Here is a 25,296-nt window from a genome sequence, read left to right as displayed (position 1 = left end):
ATATATACAAAAATATACAGCTAATGATAAATGAAATGTTTGCGCCCAAAATCGTCTAAAGAGTTCCTGTGACCCTTCAGATGAAAAATACAAACATCTGTTTTTGTAGAATTGTATAGGTGTTGTTCCAGGTCATGGCGCCAGTAGGAATGAATGATTATGGCTTAACGCCACATTGGCAATTCTTCCGGCATATAGTAGCGAGAATAAGTTCACAACAGGAGTCCGTGATTGGTTTTCGATAAAATGAGAACATCAAAAATAAAACCAAAATAGACAAACATATTTATAACCAGTGAACAAGAACCAAACCTGAGTTAAAAGTAGGAGAACACAACATTTTAATCATGTATAATCCGTAAAATCGTGTATATGTAACATAAATTTATCTGTATGTATAATAGGAGAACTACGTTATATGCATAGGCTTTATACAGCTGATAAAAAGATTATTGGCAGTGCTGTTAAATAATTCCAATACAGAGTCGACTGTGTAGTCTTTTTTGAATTTGAGCGAAGTCGACCAGGATATGTTTGATACCTTATAGGCCAGATATTTTTGTCACATTGTAACAAGGAGCGGGAGTGACCTGTGTGGATCTTCGCCAACTACAAAACGTTTCGGGTTGCAAGAGTAGTAGGGTGTAAACAGTGTAACTTGTAGTTAAGAACAAGTATTTTGTATCGATTTTAGTCATCAGATCACAGCTAGATTGTTTAATGCACTGAGCTGCTTTATCCGATGTAAATATACGGGGTGTCCCAGAAGTCGCGCACCATCCAGGTTGAGGTTGAATGCTTGAGCTACAAAGCGGTGTGTTGCCCCTTCTGTTCCAAACATAAAAACCAATTCAACTGTTTCTTGATCTGTTAGTTTATTAGCCATAATTAACTCTGAAAGAGAAAAAAAAATTAAAATCAGTATTAAATCTGAAACACAGAAAAAAATGAAAATCAGGATGGTGCGCGACTTCTGGGACACCCTGTACAGTTTCTCTTGAATTAGGTATCAACGCTACACAGTGCTCCAGTAAAAATGTACCTAATGTCAGGTTTGGCAATATATGTCTATGGATGTCACTGGACTTCTGAGATTCTGACTGAAGCTAGTAAATAGCTGTGAGAGTTACTAGCATTATCCAGCGTTCAGAGTCCAGCCCTTGTATTCGACTGAAGTATTCTGGAGGTCGAATTCAACCTACAACATCTGTCATTGATAGTTAAACTGAATGTAAAATAACTTTTACGACTTAAACTTGAGCCAGGAGATATTTTTTCCTGTTTTCAAGAAATTCTGACTGACAATATTCTGCACAGTTATTAAGCATATTTGTACAGGGTCTCAAAATCAGATCATCGTGCTTCTCCCAAAAACAGAAACTGATCGGATTCTTCTCGTCTGAGTTCGACTCGATTATTGCAGAAATCAACGTCCTGAGAGAAATTCTAGAGGTTGCGGATTGAGGACTTGGAAACATGGTGTTTATTATATTCGAGTCTCATTCGATGATGAACAAATAAACAGATGTGAAATATCTAAAGGCATACGTACGACTCAAACTATATTGTATCAAAACAATATGCAAAAACGTTCTGCACTTCATTGGGGCAAGTATTACTCACCGATACAGTCTTGTTCTTAAGGAATGGTGTTGGAGGGCATGTGGTTTGCTATTATGTAAGCATTTACACTGACAGTTAGAAAACAGCACTAACTGATATAAATTGGTTTTAGACTCTCCATGCTGTACCTCCTTAATTATGTTCAAACCTAACCACACAAACATACATAATGTAGAGTAGTTACACACAGACAAGGTCAGACAACCGCTTAACGATGTGTTTCGGAAGTTTTATGTGAGTGCAAACATATGGATACGCTTAAATGACAAACAGTTAATGAATTACCGTTGGCACAAGTCAAAGTTTGCATTGACGTTGTTTGTTGGTTTTTTTTTATTATTATTAGTGTTTGGAAGGAAGAATTGCAAGGAAGAATTTTTTCACCCACTAAAACTTCAGGACTTGAAACCTCAGCAAGAGCTGGCGAGAAGGACGCTCCAACTGAATGAACAAACATCCACCCCTTAGCATGCTTAAATCAAAACCTGAACACCAGTAGGGGGGCCTCCATGGCTAAGAAGATTACAATGCCAGCGCGGGGCATTGACCCAGAAGCCTGTCCCCAATGCGGTCGCTGGGAATTTAAGTCCAGGTTATCCTGGATTCCTCTCCAGCCGTACGTGGCAAGTTTTGTCAGCGACCTGCGGATAGTGGGATAGTTTGCACTACAAGCCCTTAAGCAATGGAGGGGCGTGTACAAACTGTACTGTACCCTGAACATCACGTTGGACAGGTACATGCTGGGATGAGTCCATTTCTGCCAGCCTAAACAGCTTCGTGGTAGGCGTATAAGTCAATGATCGTCGAGGGTGCCGAAGACTACCAACCAGACCAGTTGAAACCAACTGGTCGTTCTCTTTTCTGAATGTTTGGTCTGAAAATGCTTGATTATCTCACGTGGTTTGTAAAATTTCTGACTCGGCTGGTAAACCATCGACAGTGGCTGTTCCCGTTATTTTCCAACACTTGAAATGTGATAGTATGTATCTGCTGAATGACGTATTTAGGGGTCTACACTAGTATCCTAACTGGACGCCTCTTGAAATCGTTCGGATTACTATTATTATGATTAGGGGTTCAAGCTTCAAACTTGAATCCCTATTGTATTTGTTTATTATTATTCTCGGCAATTTTGTGATACATTTTATGAGTAAACGACAAATGGTACATATCTTAAATTTCAGTATGTTTTAAGAATGTTGTGCTGTTTGTGTTTTGGACACATTTGGTTTCGTGACTTGGAGGAAATTTTGGATTGTTTGCCAAACTTAAAAAAATCTCTAGAACGGCTCATGCAAATGAACTGAAATTTTAACTGCAGTTGCACGATGCCTAGGTACATTCAGGGAGTGATTGCATACTTTCTCCGTTGAAAATGGTACAAGCTCGCCTTTGGGTGAAAATGTCTTGTGACCAGTAAATCCATTTTCACGCTTTCGAATAATGTCCAAAGGTAGATTTACCACATTTGGCACATATCTCGTTTACATTGCAATTGTGACTGGCTGACCCTGTGCCATTGCAGGGCAATCGCCACTCCCCCCCCCCCCCCCCCCCCCAAATCTTGTCTTTTTGACTATAGGGTAACCAGGTCCAGGTGATTGACAGATATCCCTGTTGCAGGTGTGGGGTTTCTGTAAACGCCCGAGCTATCACCAGAGCAGTCAGTCTGTGCATAGCACTTCGTGGATTCAGACGTGGAAATATTAACTTCCTGTTACACGGGTCATGTTGTTGCGTTATTTCTTACAAAAATAGCATGCAAAGTCTGAGAAGGGATCGTTGTTTCTAATTGGGCATAGCTCAGCATGATCAAGCTCGTCGATCTATTCGCTGGAATACGAAGTTTCAAAGCCCTGTATGTACTGATTTTCGACGAATAACTTACGCTGTCATATGAAAGATATAAAGGTAAACAAAATGTATATGGAAATTTTAAATGAAAATTGCGAATGCCTTCTGGAGTGATATATATAATACACCATAAACTAAGGTAGATGCTGGTCAAAATCATCCACAAATTGACCTAGGTACAGTAGAATTTAAACGATAACCGTCACCTGGCTCTGTGATATGACGCAGATGTGCCTCGGGCAATTCCACGGTGCAGATGACGTCAGGAAATTGATTTTAGGCAGATCGCGCCGGGCATCGCTGCTAAAGTAGCTATATTTATGGGGGTCTACGCTACTATCCTTCCGAGACACTTCTTGCAAATCGTGTAGATTATTATTAGACTTCCAAGCTAAAGTTTGGAAAGACTATTGTTCTCGTACGGATTATCAGGCAACGCTTGAAAGACTGTTTTCGCTCAGATTATTTTTCTTCTTCTCTGACAACTGTTTTATTTTGTCTTTTTTTTTTCGTTTTGCGCGAAAACTGCGTGTCACAACTGTTAACTTTCTACGTATGTTCATTACCAAATCGCTTGGGCTATCTGCTGGAGTATAAAACTTTACCCACCTTTTGGCCATATTAGAGCAGTATGGAAATCTAAGAAAAACTTCTTCTCCAGAGGGGCTTAACCGATTGCAGTGAAAATTCATATTCATATACAAGACTACTGGGGTATAAGGATAGAAACGTTTATGCAAATCGATCGAGAAATGTGGAAACTCGCTATTGGGCGTTTCAGTGACGTGATTACCAGTGGATGAATTTTGTAAAAACAAGATAGCAATCAGATGTAGTTTGGTCTGCTGAATGCAACCGTCGATTTAGTTTTTTTCCTACGATGTACAGTTTTTCTGTAAACTGAAATTATAGCTCATTTCAGTGTCAATTTTCAAATGTCAAGTAATCGGACACGGTAATAGCTATGAAGCTGAAAATTGGTCAGATCAAGTCAGATCTTCAATTTTGACTGATTGTTTTGCCATTAAATTGCGTTTAAAACTTAGCTTAAGGTAGGTCAAGTCTAAAAACTGCTTAAAATGAACATCACCCCTAGCGGTCACATGCTCAAATCCAATTGATTCCTGCCAATCTTTTTTTCTTTTTTCTTTTTAATTAACATGAAATTATTAAGCACCAGACTACCAGTCATAGCAACTTGGGGTTCAAATCCAGTCAACTCCTTGCCATTCTTACCAAATGCATTTCGGATTTAAGTATGGACACTATGATTCAATTGTGTGAGATCGTGATGCCGGGTATTGCTGAAATACTTTTGTTTTCGAGATGTGGTTTCCACAAGCTACATGCAATTCACTCGTTCGGAGAGTTTATTGTCTTATATGGATTACGTTTATTTATTTTTGCTCGTAGTAGACAAACCGTGGGTGTTTTCAGAAGTTTTAGAAAGTGGAAGCTAAAGGCTGTGTGTACAGACCGCTTGAAAGCCGTATAACTGCATGCTTTTCTAGTTATTATTTTTTTTTCTTGTTCACCGGTTTTTGTAACTGCATGAAAATCGTAACCACTACACAGTTAGCAATTCTAGGTCTTAGAGGATATGCATGGGAAACCTTTAGCACTCTTTTGAACTTTCGCCGCCATATCGACATCTAACGAAAAATCTTCTCAAGAACCGGCTGAACCGATTGACTTGAAATTTTATATGCTGATAGAAGGCAAAGAGGCAAATTTAAATTAGATATATCTTGAAAACTCTGAAACCTGGCTATTTTGCGTATTTGTCAAGTGACCAAAAATGTTTGAAATTGAAAACTAAGAATACTCAGTTTGGCAGATTTTGTGCTGCTGATCACAAAATGAAAAAAAAACATCTTCTTGCGGACAGAATTCCTGTTACATTAAAGAAACGTAACTTACGTAAAATAAAAGACTAATCTATTCTCTAAAAATGCCTATCTTCAAATTCTTGTTACATTAACAGCTTTGCTGCTGTACCGCCTCAAATTTTTGTCGTTTTCGAGTTTTTCAAATGTTGTTTCTTGAGAACCGCTTGTCTGATTCAACTGAAATTTTACTGGCAGGTATGTAACCCCCCCCCCCCCCCACAAAGTATGAAAAAACTGAGCTCATATGCTTAAAGGTAAAGAGATAAATAAATTTGCATATGATCACGTGACCACAAATTTCGAATTTCAACATTAAAAGTATCCTGTCTAGTAAAGGTTATGTTTCTCCTCACGAATCTGCTTTTATTCTTGCCCATAAACTTGTTAATATGTCTTAATAAATGCATGACTTGTAGGACGTCAAAAAATGACAAAAGGCCGATTTAATATATTTGGCATATTTGTATGTACAAGTTATATAGTCAATATACGAATGTATTGATGATTAGAAAAATGTATGGATACTTTGCGAAAACACCACCGGGCTGTTTTCGCAGAGTATCCATACATCCAGTACATATCCCTTTTCCCATTCCTTCTTTTTTCGCGTTTTTTCTACTTTTTGCATGCTTATTTCTACTATTTAGCATACGATTTATTCAGTGCGTACAGAGCCGATCCCCAGAATTGTTGTCCTCAAACCGCAAAGAACATTGTATCTGACTGAGGTTCAAATGCAGTTAATTCCTGCCAATCTTTTTTTTTCTACCCTAAATCTGCGGTTCAAATCCATTCCTTATCAGCCTTACATTTTTAATACAATATTTAGCAGTTTGATGTTCAAATTTAATTATTATTATTCTTAGTCAACTCGTTAATTTGCAATATCTCAAAATCTGGTGAAGGTAGCAAAGCAATATTTTTAGGCGGATCGTGGATCCTACCCATATTGTAACAAACTTTTAATTTGGTATGCAAATAAGGCCAGAACTGACCAATAAACTTTGTTCAATAATTTTAAGCAGTTTGAAAAATTAACCTACTTTTAAACCAACACACTATCTGGTGCCAATTGACGCCAAGATTACAAATTTGCAAGAATTATTCTTTGCACTTTTTTTCATGTTATGACCACAAATCCAACAAAAATTTTACAAAGCCGTCCTAGGTAAATAACTCAGGAGCTTTGTCAAAGACTGCATGAAACCATTGACTGCAGAATACCGTGGGAACGGTCATCAGCTATGCGACAATGTATTCTCTCTGTCTTCTGCTCTCTGGCACCAACTTCACAACAGTGTATTCTTTCTGTATTTTGTCCCACGGTGTGAGCAGAAGATGAAAACCTCCTAATCTCTATTCTAGTCTTCCGTATTTGGCCAATTGTACATGATGCTTGGAAGTGTAAGATTCAAATCCAGTACATTCCTCACATTTTGTTCGTGCTTTTTACCATTATCATGGACACAAGGCTCCCAGAAGTGGTAAAAATCTACAACCCCGTCAACGCTGTTGGAGAACAGTTTTAATTTATTCTGGAATTACCAAATAATACCTAATATATTCCGCTGGATAAAGATTATTCTCGATGCAAACATTTTAGTGTTGTCATTTTGATCCGTAATGTAATCGTTACAGAACAGTGTCATATTCTGTTCTGACATTACCCTCGATGATGCAAATCCTTTGTCTCTCTAAACACACGCAAAAAGGTATACAAAGAAGGTCCGTAAAAGGACAAAATAATGCACTGAATATTTATGTGATATCTGTATAATGTATGATCTCTGTTATTTCTCATATCAGAGGAAAGAACGAAAAGCCCCCATGAGAAAGATGCACCTGTAAACCACATCGCGAGAAGCATAGCCATAGCTTTGCACGCTGTTTTTTTTCTTGTTTGTTTGTTTAAACTGAAATGCCCGTATATTTATTCCAGTGATAGCTCTAAAAAAAAAACACAAGTGTGAGGTGGATCCAGTTTCTGCAAGCTATTTTAGTTCTGTATTTATCTGCCAACACCTAAGCCCTTGATGACTTTGTTATACTGTCAAACATCTCAGGTGAACGGATTTATGCCGTGACCATGCTCTGCTCCAGAGGCGCCTTACCGCCTTGTTAGTTTCGAGTCATACGCCATAGCAACATTGGTGGTGGGTTCACAAAACTAACGTCACGAAATGGCGCTTCCCTGCTCGTTAGCTACGGTATGCGATACCGTGCGTTGAAGAGATATTATTTTACATTAAAAGTAACATTTTTTTGTGTTTTGTTCAAAAAGTTTATTTCCTATGTGCGCCTTAAAAATTATACATCCTCCCAGTATTGTGACATAGTGAAATGATGAATTGTTAGACGCAAGGCATACCATAGGGAAGATAAATTTTCTTAAGGGTGTTCTTCCAAACAAACACAGTTAACGATACAGATCAAATCTCCGACAACTAAATCTCCAGCATGCCATTATCCGCCCATCCCATAAGGTGAGCCGCGTTCATGTCATCGCTAAGTATGTGAAGTCAACTTAAATGTGCATCACTCAGCTTGGTATATTATCGACCATGTTAAGAAATGACAGGTGTGTGATTACTTTGTGGGCCGATTTCATTTTCTTTCTATATTCATATATGACAAATTCCTTTGGACACGCCATTTCACGAAATGCGATTTACTTTTCTGTTTCTTTCCCTTTAACAGCGCTGCGTTCCTTCAGACGGTTTTGGAGGCTCAGAGTTATGACAACAGGATTTACCCCGGTTTCGAAAAACGTAAGTATTATTGGCAAAGGTTTACTTGGCAAAATTACTATGGCCGGAGGTGGCAAAGTATTTGCCATGGCTGCAGTGCCATAGCTTATTACTTATTCAGATGTCTGTGTCTTTCTAGAATATGTAAAACGCTGCGTAGACCGGTCGGTGGTACAAAGCCGTGTGTAAACTGCTGGGAAGATGATCGGGTTTCACGCAAACAGGTGCAGTATCCACACACTCCTGTAGGCTTGAAATGTGTTGTGGATATATGCTGTAAACCGGCAAAACAAGAGGGCGTGAGTCTACTGATAAACCCTCGTTTTCTTTCGTTTGTCTGGCACAACTGTATGTGCTAGTGTTACCATCGTTTTATTACGGAAGATCGCAAAACGCTTGATGCACGGAATCACAACCGAAGCACTTCAGATCATCCTTTATGCGTTTTTGATCCAACTACAAAATTACACTATGCATTTTTTGCAAACGACACATTTGCCAACAGTGGATGATAAATGTACTGATAGCTGCGTACACATAACTACTAGACATCAATACAGTAATAAATAAATAATAATGTTGAATTCTTTCTACTGCAGAGCTTTTTTGCACAGAAACATCCGTACAGAAGCATGCGTCAGACAGATGTCTAGTTTTCCTCCATTTCCCGTATGCATCTCCTTCTTACAAAGTAAAAAGACACACATCAGGGTTTAATCAATGCTAAAATTTAAACTGAATATGACATTTAAATATTTTCTATTTTGATGGAATTGACCAGTTTGATCTCCCCACTGTGTTAATTCAGCTTAGTATCCATGAAATCTTATACCGTGAACACTGGCCACACGTTACATTAGCATGATTCTGCACCGCTGCCACTTAATATCATCAAGAGCAGTCGAAATACGGCGATTTGTAGAAACCTGACAAGCTTCTTTCTTATGCTTTCTCCCCACATAAAAACTCCTTCTTATTTACCTCTTTCAACCGTTTATCTTATTACAAAGCCGGTGATGTTTTATTTATTGAATTGGTAGTTAGGCGTTTTACCCCGATGGCTATCATCGGCCAGTATGTACATAAACTGCCCTAGTTATTTGATTTACTTTAATGAATGAACTTTGGATTGGAGCGTTAGGGTTCAGCACTATTTCAGCGACGGAGCGGCTAAGATCCTTCCTCTGAGTTGTTAGTTGTCATGTGAATGGAGAACGATGCAAGTCGACCAGGAATCCTTTACAACCTAGCACCGTGGCTGTGTTAACTTGTGCCTTCACCAACTATTGTAAAATGCGTCAATCCCTGATGCCGTTTATATTACACTTAACAACAGTAAAATATAGTGTTTAGGAAGTCCATAACAGCACATGTATTTAAGTCTGGTACATACAGTAAGTATTACATACAGAAATACAAAGTCTTTGTGTGATATGTCTGTGTGAGATATCAAACAGAACATTATACCTATTTCTACAGATCAGAGTACCATGTTGCTGAGTAAAGTTGATTCGTCTAATTTCCATTACAGAAATTGTTCCTTTTATTATTATATATTTATTTATTTATTTATTTAGTAAATATTGGTTTACATTACTCAAAATAACAAAACATTATTGAGCATAGTATATTCGACATACGGTGTGAATGGCTAAAGAGATAGAGTCTTAACTATATTTGTGTTTGCATTAAAGGAAATTCTACTACATTATTGAGGAAGACTGGTGTTACATTTGAATTACAAACAACGGTAAATCTGTGTCTCACAGACACATTCCAGTGTAAATCTTACCTGCATGTATAGTGCATGTATACTACATGTATAATATGTAGAAGAGATGATTCAGGACATTGTTTAGCAAGCTACGTATATTGAATACCTCCTAACTATACGCTGCCACTCTCTCACTATTCTATCTGAAGACTAGCGCCTGGCTGAAATGTACTTCTAAGAAAGCAAAAGGCTGCATGACAGTCCTCGATGTATGGCCATCGCCTGGCCTACTTTCCGCATGCAATGGGTCGAACTTTACCCTTATCTCAAATAAGTTAGTACTTTCCTGGGAATGTATTTTTTCCCTCTGAATGTTGCTTGGTGGTTTAAAGCAACTGAACCCAGACAATCCGTGATATTATTGCATTTCAAATTACACTTTTCATTCCGGTCACTACAATGGACAACTTTATTTCATTATTAAATGGCCGAAAACTTTTCATCTGGGGAAAATGATCAGAACTTCTATAAAGCTTTCTTGGTTTTAGTCAGAGAAATATTGTTTCTTTTAAAAGAATGATCCCACTATCTGGCACATGGTCTACGATAGGGATAGCGAAGAAGCTCATTTGAACCACTTACCTGCTTATTTACCCAAATGTGCAAACACAGGGACTTTTTTCTGCACTGGCGGTGGAAAATATATGCATTAAGCATCAGTAGACAGTTAATGAATAGTCAGATTGTTTTAGTATTGAATATTGACACCTGCCCGTTTATATTACCCTTGGGGGGTGGCCCGGAATTCAATGTCGAGTTTATGAGGCTTCTGAGGTCGTACGCATGAAGGCCTGTTAGCAAGGAAGGTCCACCCACCATAATGCTGGCGTACGTCGTGAAAATATTCTTGAGTACGGCATAAAACACCAGTCAAAATAAAATAAATACATTGCTGTTGATACCCACATACATCTGTGTTGTACTGTTGCGATTTGTGTGTAAAACGCAGTATGAAGAACAAATGGCCTTCGGCCTGGAGATTTTGGTTCCTGAAAGGTGTGTCGCTATTTCCAGCTTGTAGGTAAACAGAAACTCGTAGAAGGAATGGTATTTTCAATGCTGAAACTCAAGGTTAGACGTGTCTCTAAGCCTGTTTATGTGATGTAATATAATTAAAGTGGTGCAGCATAGAGGGTAAGACCAGTGCAGCGATGACAGTGTGATAGCTGGCAAATGGTCACGCATAACGGGGGAAATACAGTTTACCTCAGGCAGTTTTTTGTTCTAAATGTTCATGTAAATGCACAAATAGTAGCAATTTGCACGCCCCCTCGCATTTAAAGCAAATGATCCTTTCTTAACGATGAACTTTTAGGTGTGTGGTACAATCAAGTAGCCTAAGGTATGCAAGTTGCTCCTAGCTTGGTACAACACAGAGAAAACATTCCACTTGTAGCACGATCACAAGTGATGAATAGTACTTCGACCAGCAAGTGTTTAATGAGATTCTACGTCCATCTATCAAAGGATTACCGGCCTTGACCTATCGAATTTCTTTTAAACTAATTTGTACAAGGCAGTGTAGAGTAGGTCAATCATTTATTCAAGCTATCTACCAAACTAATGCGTCATTTTGTGCTCGCCTTGGGACTTGTGAGCTTACTCAGTAACACATGACTTTGTGAAGAAACACATGGTTTAGGGCTATTTAAGGTAGTACCGCGCGTCCTATGGTTATTTGTTTTCTAGAAATATTGTTGGCCAAGAAGGCTAGGGGTTTTTATTTAACTCTAAGTTACTTGGCTTCGGCTAATAAACTTTACCAGGTAAATAGATTTATGGACTCATAATCATCCGGGGAGAGTCGTTTATAATAAATGATACATCAAATATTTAAGCAAGACAAGGGAAATGCTCCAATGTGAACTATTTTGGGACAGAGATGACGTTCTTGCATGTCATCTCGCACGATGCAACATTCTGACAACTGGCCGGTATTTCACCTTTTCGAATTTCCAATAATATTTTCAGAGATGCAAACATTTCTTTTGGTGTTGGTCACCCAAAGACAAAAAAATACACTGTATAGCAGACCTCAGCCACTATATGTAAATTAACCTATATTGTTTTATTTATTGCAGACAAACCCACCAATGTGACCGTTCGCCTGGTTATGGACAGTATTGACTCAGTGGACGAAACATCAATGGTAAGTTTGTTACAAATGAACTCGTTGTAATGTCTCGTTGGTAAGTCGTTTGGCAATCCTCAAGGTGCCATTTATGTCCCACTGTAACTGTAACCAGTTTAGATCCAAAAGCAACTTTAGTGCCCTAGTACAAGTGGAAAACACATTGATATCCGACATGTAGCTGGAAAACAGAACACAATATCTGGCCTATAGATGGCAGTTAAGAAGACGATGCCGTTAGATGTTAAGTGCAGACTGCCAGCTTGTAGACGTTGGTGTTGAAGGTGCTTAGTACCGGCCAGTGAGAAAGGAGGCTGTTAACACTTGGAAGAACTTATAACTAATTCATGAGCAACTGTTTATTTCGACTTAGCTGGTTAGAGTTCTCCTGGATGGTTTCATTTTGTCCCTATTTTTCTAGAAAGAAAAATAATCTGACATCAAACAAAGTGGTGCAGTGGCACAGAAATTTCTTTTGGTGACATGTACTCTTAAAATGGAGTGTTAAACAGGTTACATGTGTAAAAATATGCCAACATCATCAAATATTAAGCCGTTTAAGGACTGTTTGCAAGTCGTTATGAAATTTTATATTACAGGACTTTACTAACAGTTCTGATGTAATCTAATCTGTTAGATTTTAGCATTATCTTTAGGGTTTTGCACAATTCTTCTCAAGGCGTTAACCTAACGTTATACATGCTTTTCCCCTCCACCACTGCCAAATCACTGCGTCTAACATTATTAAAGTACTGTACGGCATTTTAGTTTTAAGAGTGTGTTGGTGTGCATGATGAATTCCATGAACTTTCGATTATTGTCTTTCTCTGCAGGACTTCACATCAAATTTCATAATAACACAAGAATGGTACGATCGCCGCTTGCGCTTCCACAGTCTAATCGGCATATCCGTGATCGAATTGGACTCAAAGATGATAAATAGTGTTTGGATACCTGATCTGTACTTCGCTAACGAAAAGAGGGCAATATTTCACGACGTGACCGTGCCTAATATAATGATGCATATCAGCAACAAGGGATTTGTGAGGTATAAATCCAGGTAAGTCAGATAGGTCTGCTCCTTTAAGGAACAAGGCTGTTATTATAAATGGGTACGGAGGTAGTTAAAGTTCCAGCTCTCACCAATGCTCACTTATGAGTATAAGTGATAGAGTGCAAAATGATACAAGTGATATGAGTGCAAACGGCATAGAGTCATGGGTGTCCCCAGGGATTTGTCTGGTTTCTTTTCACAACACCTTGCTGCCATCGTAAAAGTGGACTATTTTTCAATCACAAAAAACACATCAGTCGATTAAATAAAAAAACAGGCATTGAAAATTCTCTTATGGAAGTCGTTTCTGAACGATGGCCTTGATTACATATGTTCTGCAATGCAGTGAAAGTTTTTCTTGCCTTCCAGGATTTTGTGACAATACGTGGTGGATTTGTATAGTTCAATGCCCGTGACACTCGGGCTTGGGCTCCGACTCAGTGCAGATTTTTATGACAATAGAGGAAACTCCATGAAATGGTTTCCGTCATATTCCGTCGGTGTTTATCTCCACATTAAAGCGTGTTACAAACATTAAATTTGTGCTACAAAAGAGGGGTTTTGCGTGGCTGTCGCTGCGAAATCACTACGTCTCAGACTTCAGCTCAAGTCTGGATTTGAGATTTGTTTCATTCGTATCAAGCTCAGCTGGTCGTAAATAATAAAGACCATAACGCCACAATTAACACAAATTCTCCCATCGTTTTAATAGCAAGCCAGACTTCGCTAACTTGTAGGGAAAGATTTGGATTGAAACCAAAAACTAGACCCTTAAAAGGGCAATTAACTTGGTTGTGAGTTTTAGGATTAACTTTTTGTTTTAGTAATGATCCTAATAAAGGATCTCTAAGTGACTATTATGGGGAATACATGATCTTAGTTTTGGGAAAAACCATCGAGTCTACGTAAGCTACGGAGACACGTGACTCGAAAATTGCGGCTTGCGAAGAAACGGATGCTGTTTGATTGGATGTGTCGATTATATTTATGTTAATTGCGACATTATTTTTCTCGCATATTAAAGTGATATGAATTCGGGTGACAAGAACGAGTTTCAGGTTGGTGCACGTAACAACGATTCACAGCAGTTGGTGAGGCAGCTAAGCTGGGCACATTACCAACCAACCTCAAAACTAACATAACTTCAGCCTCGTACCCAAGAAATGAAGGCCGTAAAAACGTGTAGTCTGAGTTAAGTCAAATATTGTGCTCCAACGAGCATAACAAATGCACAAGATCTAAGATTTGCTCGGAATCGTAGACTTACCCAATGTCTCCAGAGTTCTAAAGTATGTTTGTTGAAGCGATGCCACATCACCAAATACATTTATAGTAGATGCAGTAACTTGTCTTCAGCTGTTTACCTAAAACTCGCAGCAAAGCACATGTGGCACAATAGCGTTGTTGTTGTTGCTTTTTCTTTGTTTTTAAAACTCATTTTCATGTGCATTTTATACACGTACATTTCTGTAAATGTTTCATTAAACTTAACATGAAAAATTATTTCTCCTGTTAAGTTGAATTAGATGAATTAATGCTTTTTGGTGTCTGAAATTAAAGAAAAACAAAATTACAAAATTATACTTTAGTAGGATGTCTGATTGTGCAAGATTTTCACCTCTCCTAACGGAAGAGTTTCAGATGCATTCCTCATAACACTCGTTTTGTAGGTTTGAGTCTGAGTTAAGCACAGCAATAATTTTATAACCTTAGACTCAGAGTTTTGCATCAACGAAGGCGTCTTTTTTACAAGAACTTACATTTCTTGCATCACAGCAGTATTAATTCATAAAAGATACTAAGATCTCTGCCAAAAGGAGCTCGGTGCGCACTGTGTAATGTATAACACGTACCAGTTGGATTACCCACAAGTTCAATTTGCCAGGCTTAGAATGGACTTCTACCTCGTGCTCCCTGTAAATTAAAGGGACAATGTAAAAGTCACTTGGCCACGACCCGTTCCTGATTTAATTATTCTCAAAGAATGGTTAAACGATCTAGTGGCTTTTCACAATACAAATATCCCTAATTAATACATGCATATTCATTGTTTCATACTTTAAAGACTAATATCTGAAATCTTTTTTTTTTATTTATGCAGTCGATTAAGAAATATAAGCGTAGGTTTCCGCCGAGAGCAATGCTCCTTTGTTCCTTAATGAGATCAAAACTCGGAAACTGTAAACCCGATTTCTACTTTAAAAAGTCATAAATGATGTCTGCAGGTTAAAACCACATAATTCACGAGGAAAATTAAGAAGACTTGATGTAGGTGTAGATGTAGTAGCAGACGAGTTTTCCAGTGCACTGCCTTTACTGGATTTGGCCGTTATAAAATAAAAAAGTAAAGACATGTTGGCCATATCGTTTTCTGAAGCGACATTCCTGCTGAAAACGACCACACCGCATTGCATAGTTAATCCGATGTCCCTTATCGCTATAGTTGAAAAAGAAATGCAACGCCAGAAACCCACATTGCAATAGGATGTTAGGACACACTAATAATAATGGTGTGAAGAGTTTGAAAGGCTCAGTATCTTTAGGGAAAACGAAATTGCAAACCATTAAGGTTCAGTGTAAATCGCATACAATCCCCAAGTGTGTGAAGCCAGTGAATCGATATCATAAAAGGCGGTGTATGAGTGATATAAATAGGGGAAGCGCATTCCATACATACTTATTATACTTTTTCTCTTTAATGGATTTGGTATAAACAGCTCGTCCCTCGCCACAGGAAGTCCTAGGCTTTAGTGTCGTTCTCGTAAAGAGAACAAATCACGTAGCTCATATCTCATAGCCAGTAAATGCCCCTTACGATATTAGAGGACAACAGAGTCATTGATTTTGAGAACTTTCATACATATTCTTATTTAAAATTTAAAAACTCATTCCGCGTGAAAGGTCTAGTTTTATATTAACAAGGGTTTTTGACATCCCGATACATTTTGGTTTTCACGGGCCCCACGCTTAGTAACTGCTGCGGACCATTACACGGAACTGCAGTCTTCAACAGGTATGATACGAATCTGGACGACGCTCGGTCATTCCACAACGAGAAGAGTTTAGTCGTGGGCGCAGGAAGCCCAGAATTTGTTTAAACGGGCTATATTTTCAACAGGTCTTCAAGCAATCCACCACTGCGACGAGAGTTTCTTCTCAATTGCTTCCGCTCCAGCATTGTAGTCAAGTGCATATGTCGACCTCCCGGGGTTTACGAAAGTGAATAACATTACATTTTTCCCCTCTTCATTTCAGGGTGTCACTCACTGCTGCATGTCCAATGAACTTACAGAAATTTCCGCTGGACAGTCAGAAGTGTTCACTTCAGTTGAAGAGTTGTAAGAACATTGTTTTTCATTTAACGTCTGTTTCCGGTTGATGCATCCTCCGTTTAAAAGGTGGAATAAATAACCTGAAATGAGACAAAATATCAAGTTAGAACGCCCACACATATCTGAGACATTTTACGACAAAAAGGCCAAACCGTTTTTCTTTATTTCGACGTTGATAGGTACGCGAGTGTTAATGTAACAAGTAATACAAAGGCATGCAGATTAAAACTAGAGGAACAGTGCGTGTTACAGTCTGCGCATAGTGAAAACCTGTCTTTTGTCAATTTACATGAGTGAGGTTATTTTTACCTGTTGATGTATATTCTGTGTGCTGTCCTTATAGCACAGCTGGATAGATAAAATGCAGTTCTCTTTATATTAAATCTCTGATCTAGACTTAATCAAAGTGCTGTGTTGTTGTCACACTTATTAAACGGGAAAATTGAAACAATGCAACCAGACCAAAACTAGAAAGAACTACAAGGGCAACTGGTGATGTTGTAGCTATGATGTATAATCCTTTCATTTTTGTCGACCTCATATCTTCAAACCAAAATGCAGATCATGCATTGCTGTACTGTTTCGTTGCATGTACGATAATGCTTGGTAAAGCGTAATTGATCAGGAGTAACTACTCATTACTACTTACTTTACATTATGTGACCCGATCTAGGCTAACGAATGCTCTGCTTGATTGCGTATGCATATGTCATACTTTACAGTTGCGTACACGAAAAAAATTGTCAATTTCCACTGGCGGAATGAAAATCCTGTGGAGGCCAAATCATTTGAGCTGCCGCAATTTCGTCTGACAAACCTCGAAGCTGGACAGTGTGAAAATGAAACGACGAGTTCTGACGAAGGTAATGACGGCTCAGCCGGGGCCAAGAGATAGCTTAAAGGATTAGTCTCAAGATTAAGCTGCTGGTTTTAAGTATAAAGAGTATAATATGTTTAACAGTATGTTACCAGGAGGGCCTCTTAGAAACATAATTATGACTTTAAATCCACCAAAAACAGTTCTCCAGTCGGCCGCCCTGCGAAGCTCAGCGGGTGACGTCATAGAAGGTCAACCCAGGTCTAGTTGGTTTATATAACCTGGTAATGCGTATCAAAACGATGTCATTTTTGAGATGAATTCTAGCTACACAGAAGCAAATATAGTGTTGTGTCAATTTGAACCCCTCGTGGACGATGTTCAAGTTCTGATTTATGACACTGACATCTCTGGTCAGTCTTTAGATTTTGAGCTTTCAGATCTTTGAACTTGATCTTTGTCCCGGAATTTCCAACCACAATGGCAATACGAAGCGGTGATCTATAGCTTTATCCTGTGTTACACTGAAGGTCTACATTTCGTCTATATATTCTATTTTCCGAGTGGATTTTCTTCAAAATTGGGTTAGCGGGAATTAATTTTCGTGCATTTAATCAAGCCAATACTGAACAAAATCTTACAACTATTTCATTTTCCTAGATATATTATGGTCGGAATTACTTAAGCACGTCAAACAGGTATTATAAAGGGTCGCTTAGATCCTCTTCTTTTCCACATCAGAGATTAAAACAATGGGGGATGGATTATCACTATGTAAGATTGCTTTCGCGGCCACCCTGAGCAGTTTTCAAAGAGATGCCACTTGTTTTCGCACCATTCCTGAGTAATTATAATCAACAACCAGTATTTCTACCCCAGTCACTAATTCTTGAACAACACAGTCAAGCAACAGGATTAGTTTGGGATTGTTTTCAGTTTTTATTCGTCATCTATGGCCGGTCAGAAACCGCTAGCATTACCGTAGCTGCCAAACGGCCATTGCGTTGTTTTGCACAGGAGAGACACAGCAAACAGGATAGCGAGTATCAAAGTGACACTCATTGGAAACCATCACGTGTTTGTATCTACGTTTCTTTGACTTCACCGGCATACCGAAGATTAATCGAACTAATGCCGATTGAACTTCCGCTTTGTTTTACATCCCAAGCCATATCGCCTGTGTTTATATACATATATTTAAAGCTTAATTTTTTTCTCCCTGCCGTTAACATTTAGCTCCCTCCCAACTCCTGTCAGCCCGACAAAGATTTGGCTGTGTTTGGTGGATATAAAACCCTTCCGTGTTGTGCTGTGAATCCTCGCTTTCCTGGCGCCCAAATCGTCTGGGAACTTGAGAAAAAAATTAATTCCAGGGTTGTTCGACGAGCTTTTTTCACAACCATATGCAGAACAGCAAACCATTTAGTGGAAATTCGGTATGCTTATGACTTGTGTGGCTTGTTATCACTGAACTAAATGGCGAAGCTCTAACAGCTCGTAATGGTTCGACTTAACGTCATTCTGTGGAGACTACGGAGTGTTGGAGGAAAATACATAAGCCCGCCTCATTAACTAGCGATTTTAATGCCACATTACTCACATTGCAGTACTTTTTTCCAATATTATTTTAGATAATATTTATTTATCTGCACACTAATCCTTTAATGGAATAAATGATCAGTATTGTAATGACTAATACTCTACTTGCATCTGCATTGGCGATGAGACCAGTATTATAATGGTGAATTATTGATACACCCTACAAGGGATAAACCGACACCCAAATAATGCCGCTGTTACTACTAACAGCGGCATTATTTGGGTGTCGGTTTATCCCTTGGGGTGTAACTTGTCATTACAATTTCCGTAGACGTCTATGAACACATGGAATTTCAATTTACAGTGAAAAACTCACAACAAATGTTAATTTTTGGTGTGAATCCCTCTCAGTCAGTTGCGCCTTTTCTCCTCAAAGTGCCGTTGACTTTATTTATTTATGAGATTGGTGGTGATCGCTGTACTCCAGAATATTTTACTTAATCGTCGGCAGTTAGCATAAGGGTGGGAGGAAACTGGGCAAAACCCGGGTAAAACCTACGACCATGCGTAGGCTGCTGGAGACCTTCCCACGTACGGCCGGAGAGGAAGCAGGAATGAACAAAAGACTAAGGCCAGTATTACTCTATGCGGGAAGTGTTGCACATTGAAATTGGTTTAACAACTTGACATAAAACTAATTCTGAGTTGTTTTCTTTTCCACAGGAGATTTCAGTTGTATCCAAGTGAACTTCTACATGGAGAGGCAAATAGGGTATTACATGATCCAGCTGTACATTCCTAGCATCCTGATTGTATCATTGTCCTGGGTGTCCTTCTGGCTAACCATCGAGGCTGTGCCCGCCCGCATCTCGCTCGGCATTCTCACGGTGCTTACCATGACGACACAGAAGTCCTCAGCAGGGGTGTCCCTGCCCAGAGTCTCCTATGTGAAAGCCATAGACGTCTGGATGGCCATCTGTATGATCTTTGTCTTCTCGGCCTTACTCGAATTTGCTCTGGTGAACGTTTTATCCCGGCGAGAAAAGAAGAACGCGTCTTCTGTTAGATCCCCAGACAGACAGTACGCACCAGCTAATGAAACAATTATCATGGTGAGGAAAACAATATCTCCTCTCTTGTATTATTTCTGACGGAGGGGGGAAACAAAGGCAATAACCCCAAGGCGTCTAGTCAGAAATAGACAGAATAATGCGAAATAAATCTTAACATATAACATACAAATCATTCCATAAAAATATGGCCCATAAAGTTGTGCGCTGTATCAATTTATTACTACTACGCACGTGGATGAAATAAATCCACAAAAAGCTTGGGCTGAGGAAAATGCCTTCACAATGATATACGCTAAAATAAGGCGCATAAATCCAAATTGACACTCTGAATATTTAACCACACTTTTTTCAGTAAACTAATCAATATGAAATTAGTGCCGATGCCAGGAACACTACCACGGTAACACTACGTTTTGACTGCTGTGACCTTATTCTGCACTGAGCTGTGAGTTCACGGTAACACTGCGTTCTGTCTACTGGGACCGTATTCCCCAACTTGGAGTATTCCCCCAAGTTGTGACTCCAGACTACGGTAACACGGCGTATTGACTGCTGTGACTTTATTCCGCACTGAGGTGTGACTTCAGACCACGGTAACACTATGTTCTGACTGCTCTTGCATTATTCTGCATTAATGTGCGACTTCAGACCACATTAACACTATGTTCTGACTGGTCTCGCATTAGTCTGCATTAATGTATGAATTCACGGTAACGCTGTGTTGCCTACTGGGACCGTATTCCCCAACTTGGAGTATTTCCCCAAGTTGTGACTCCAGACTACGGTAACACGGCGTACTGACTGCTGTGGACTTTTCGCACTGAGGTGTGACTTCAGACCACGGTAACACTATGTTCTGACTACTCTCGCATTATTCGGCATTAATGTGTGATTTCACGATAACGCTGCGTTCTGACTATTGGGACCGTGTTCTCCAACTTGGAGTATTGCCCCAAGTTGTGACTCCAGACTACGGTAACACGGCGTACTCACTGCTGTGACTTTATTCTGCACCTAGTTGTGACTTCACGGTAACATTATGTTAGGACTCCTTGTATTCTCAAATAAGATGATAATTAACCCCATTCAAATCTTTTCGCAGCACTGCCTCTTCACATATTCAGATTTTGTCCGGCACCGAATTTTATGAAACTTAGAATACAAATTTGGTATCACGTAAATTTGATGTTTCTTTATCTTAATGACAGTCGTATGACCCTTATTTAAGTGATTAGTACAATAATGGTTTTTCTTAAGGCCTACGCTGATTTTGGAAATGCTGGGGATGGAGGTGGGGTATTTCGGACATCCGGATCCCTGTTGTGATTGGTTATTACGGTCATACTCAGGACGTTTTCACTTGGATTATTTTGGTGGGACTGATGGTTTGAGTACATCGGACATCGATAAAAGCAGCTGTTTCACCCATGTAACTGGCAAACATCAAAATGTAAAGTCACATTGAACGTCACTGGTTTGTGTGTGTAGTTATAACGTTTGAACATATACAAAGCCTGTGCACAGGTCTGGACAAATGGCAGTTTTGGTCTCCGCTATTAAGTTGTATCTCCGTTTATCCAATTTTAACTTATGAACCAATATGTACATAAAGACAACACAAAAAGCGTTACGGAATTCGGTTGAGATTTTACCAAATTATTATTAGACATTTCGATGCATTGATGTAAACATGTTTCTATGCTCACTGAGCTATATGTGGCTGTCAACTGGTGTGTGATATCACAGATTTACACCCTCGTTATCTTACGTATTTATAACTATATTTTAAATTGAAATTTCAGGTGAAAATAAACAACAGATAATAATAATAATAATAATAAAAGACAGAAAATCCAGAAAATGTTTTGAATGAAATACATTCAGTGTGTTTCCGAATGCATATCGACCAAAAACAGTGTGTGAAAACACCATAAGGTCACATGAATTTACTCCACATTTGACTGTCTAGTTTACCGTTCCTTTTAAAAGCATGTAATGCAATCACACTACTGATTTACAGTAAATTACCGACAATAATATGTGAATGAAATTCCCTTTCAGGTCGAGGAAAATCATCGTGCCAGGCAGCCGAATACTATGAACTGGTCCTGGGATATCAAAGGAATCAAACAGGCGCGAACATTGGACAAACTCTCTCGAGTGTTTTTCCCTGTCGCCTATGGCTTATTCTGTGCTGTTTACTGGATATTTTACACGAAGTTTTAGGAAAACGAACCTGATGCTGTAATTTGCATTTGTATTCATGAATACATGTATGTACCTTTATTCCATCTGGCTTGCAGGGCCCGCGGAGCGATTTGAGAAGTGGGGGGGCTAACTGCAGGCCCGGGACGATTATCCCTGCCCTACAGGCGAGGGTCCAGGGGCCGCCTAGGCCCCGGAAGCTCTGAAACCCTAGATGACCGGAGACGCGATTTCGGCGATTTACGGCGCTAAAAAGGGAAGGATGAATGAGCGAGAAAAGTGACTTGATTGCAATAACTTGAAACACCAATGGTGTTGTTGGATTTTGAAAACAATTAAGGAACTACAAAATTTCGGATCTTAATCTTTCTTTAAGATTGATTAAAACGACTATTACAAACATTAACGTTGGCAGTAACTTGAATATACCGCTGAGACTATATCTCTGAGGTAACAACTCCTGTGGTGGTAACAACAAAGTGGCTAATGTCTCCCCGCCATCATATAGGACAGAAATAGATTGCTGAATACACGGAAACCCTAATTCGACCAAGCAACCATCACAACAAGGTTGTAATGACTAATCGGTATATACGGTAACTTTTTAAACGGCAGTTCTGTATATTCGCTAAATAGAGATTGAAGAATTTCAATGGTAAATATGCAAGTGCTGAGAACAGCTTAAGTGACAAGCATGCTGATATTGTGAGTTTCCTCCAAAACAAGCACCATAACAGCCTAAAACTAGAGTCACAATTCAAAGTCGCCATTCTCATCTGGGTTACGCAGCAGATCTAGGCCTAATGAGCTCTGTCAAAGTCTTCCTTTTTGAAGGTTCCAAAAGTGGCTACTCGATTCTCATTTAAGGAGCTGAACTGATTAGCTACGGATACTAAATCTATGGCATCAGTGCGCTCCTTGTGGACAGTCAGAATTGCCAAATTGTTGAATCGACACTGGTTCATCGACGATCTAAGCCAGCTCTTTAAGCGACGGGCTGCAGAAAAGGATCTTTCACCCACAGCATCGGTGGCTGGATTGACCAAAATGAGTCTCATCAAAACTTCAACTTCTGAAACCAAACATTTATTCCCCAGGCTGAGTTGAATATAAGCTGAGTAGATATCTCGAAAACAGGCGTAAGTCTCATTTGGCAACATTGCCTTGAACAGTGTCAGCTGGGACTCAAATTGGAAGAGGTCAATATCGCCACTATACTCACTCTCAACGAAAGCCAACTCTGCCGCATAGTCCTCTCCGTTTAGGCAATTCATGAGCAGACTCTCCATCTCTGCATAGGCCTTGAACCCTGGCTGCTCAAAGCGGCTTTTGATAGCATTAACAGAGAGGTCAATCGCTTCAAAATATATCCTGCGGTATCGATCTTCGCATGTTCTGGGAAACGTTGCTTCCCCTTCACCAACTTCAAATCTACGTGGGGCCGACCGGTTTCTTGGTAGCGATGGTTTAGCTATTTCGTGCTCAGTAGCTTTGCTGTTGACAACAGCGTAGAATGCACTGAAATTGTCATCAGTTCTCATATTCTGTAGAACACTAGCGACAAGCTCTGCGTTACGCTGACCATCTACTGCCGAGAGTTTGCCCTGCTGCAATGTTTTGGACAAATTGTCAGTATGACTGTATATCCTCTGTCCCAAGTTCAATGCAAAAAAATAATCAAAACTCTCCATTTGAGCCTTCACGCCTATTATTCTGGCTCGCATTTCAGAATCTAGTTTGCCCTCCAAACATTCATCCCATTCTAACTGAAGCGCATCATAGTTTTCTAGGATGCGTTTGTAACTTTCAGCTCGGATTGTCCATCTAGTTGGACACAAAACTTTGAGCCCAGGTGTGTCCAGTTGCATCTCGGCCTTGAGTTGTTCCAGTTTTTCCTGGCGTTTAGGAGAAAGATTTATTAGTTTACAGATTTCTCTGGTTGTGTCCATGGCATCGCGTAGCAGCTTGCAGCCACTAGTTGTATCCTTTACGGCCAAACTAAGTGCGTGCCCATGACAGTGAGTGAAATGTGCATTCACTGATTGAGCCTTGATTTGAGCAGCCACACCATTTTTCCACCCGGCCATAGGTCCCCCAGCATCGTAGCACTACCCCCTGCAGTTATTGAGAGACAGATCCAGTCTTGTTAAGGTGTCTTTAATAGCGCCGACAATAGTGTCTGCGTTTATGTTAGGGATGTGGTAAAACCCGACAAAGTCTTCATGTGGCTCTAAGGCTTTGTCAATCCACCTCAGACAGACTGTTAATTGCTCCTTGTTTGATATATCTGTGCATTCATCTGAGAGAATAGCGAAAAATCCAGCAGACTTTATCGATGTTGCAATATCTTTCACTATGATGTTGGCCATGATTTTGAGTAACTCATTTTGGATATCATGGGAGGTATATTTGCCAGTTTTTTTTTCTAACCATTTCAAAATAGATGGGTCATAGAAGGGTTTCAAAATCTGTATAAAATTGGAGTCTTCGTCTGTGCTGCCTTGCAGTGAAAGCCCCTGTCTCCCCATCAGCCTAAGGTTCTCTAAAATCTTCACTAAAATGGAGCGGTTCCACTTTTTTTCAGCTGCTAGTGCAGTATCCAACCGCTCTCCGATATCTCCACATTGTTGTGGTAACTCAACGCTCTGAACAGCTAGTTTGTGGCACTGGGATTTCTGATGATCACGGAATTTTTCAAGGGCTTTTTTCCAGTTGGAAAATCCATTTATGAGAAATGCCTTCTCGGCATTTTTGGCGTTACCAAGTTTGCGCTGCTCGTCAGCAGTGACACAAGTGTGACATAATACAGTGTCATTATATTCCAGATAATGCAGCCAAGAAAAGGCTTTGAACCACTGAGGTTGAAAAGATCGCTGCTGTTTCCCGAATATCCTGTTTGGGAAATTAAAATTTGACGGCTGGTTAGGCGAAGTAGAGACTGGCTCACGCATAGCCATACCATCCAACGAATGGGGACTATCGGCATTAGGACCAGATTTTTGGGTGGCAGGTGTTGTTTCTGAAAGCTCACCGGCCGTAGTGGACTCGGTCTTCTCCGCAGTTTGCCCGTGTGAGGTACATGGCTGGCTCTCATCATCAGCGAGTGTCGGAATTTCGTCAACAAGCTGTGATTTTGAGGCGAAAAAAGAAGCTATATCAGGCTGTAAGCTTCGCTTTTTTTTTTGCTCCTGTGTTTTGTGACATATTTAAATGTTGGTGCGTTTTTGAAAGCGACACTGAGACACTCAGTCTATCTAT

At 39.6% G+C, this 25,296-nt stretch overlaps 2 protein-coding genes across 2 annotated transcripts in view; one reads left to right on the top strand and one right to left on the bottom strand.

Annotated features, from left to right (window-relative positions):
• The window catches only part of LOC135472474 (glycine receptor subunit alpha-2-like), a 31,399-nt gene extending 9,242 nt beyond the window's left edge, over positions 1 to 22,157 (top strand). The window contains exons 2-8 of the mRNA XM_064751993.1: positions 8,064 to 8,134; positions 11,969 to 12,036; positions 12,852 to 13,078; positions 16,328 to 16,410; positions 17,127 to 17,267; positions 19,484 to 19,872; positions 21,895 to 22,157. Of these exons, the coding sequence (XP_064608063.1) occupies positions 8,064 to 8,134; positions 11,969 to 12,036; positions 12,852 to 13,078; positions 16,328 to 16,410; positions 17,127 to 17,267; positions 19,484 to 19,872; positions 21,895 to 22,059 (1,144 nt within the window). The 3' untranslated portion in view covers positions 22,060 to 22,157. The remainder of the gene's footprint in view (positions 1 to 8,063; positions 8,135 to 11,968; positions 12,037 to 12,851; positions 13,079 to 16,327; positions 16,411 to 17,126; positions 17,268 to 19,483; positions 19,873 to 21,894) is intronic.
• Positions 22,158 to 22,838: 681 nt separating this feature from the next.
• Positions 22,839 to 24,125, bottom strand: LOC135472472 (uncharacterized). Its single transcript, XM_064751992.1, has one exon. It carries the CDS (start codon positions 24,123 to 24,125, stop codon positions 22,839 to 22,841), a length of 1,287 nt encoding a protein of 428 aa, XP_064608062.1.
• Between the last annotated feature and the right edge of the window lie 1,171 nt (positions 24,126 to 25,296).

The sequence above is a fragment of the Liolophura sinensis genome, chromosome 8, assembly GCF_032854445.1.
Source record: "Liolophura sinensis isolate JHLJ2023 chromosome 8, CUHK_Ljap_v2, whole genome shotgun sequence".
In the NCBI taxonomy this organism is placed as follows: Eukaryota; Metazoa; Mollusca; class Polyplacophora; order Chitonida; family Chitonidae; genus Liolophura; species Liolophura sinensis.
This window is presented reverse-complemented; position numbering and strand designations above follow the sequence as displayed.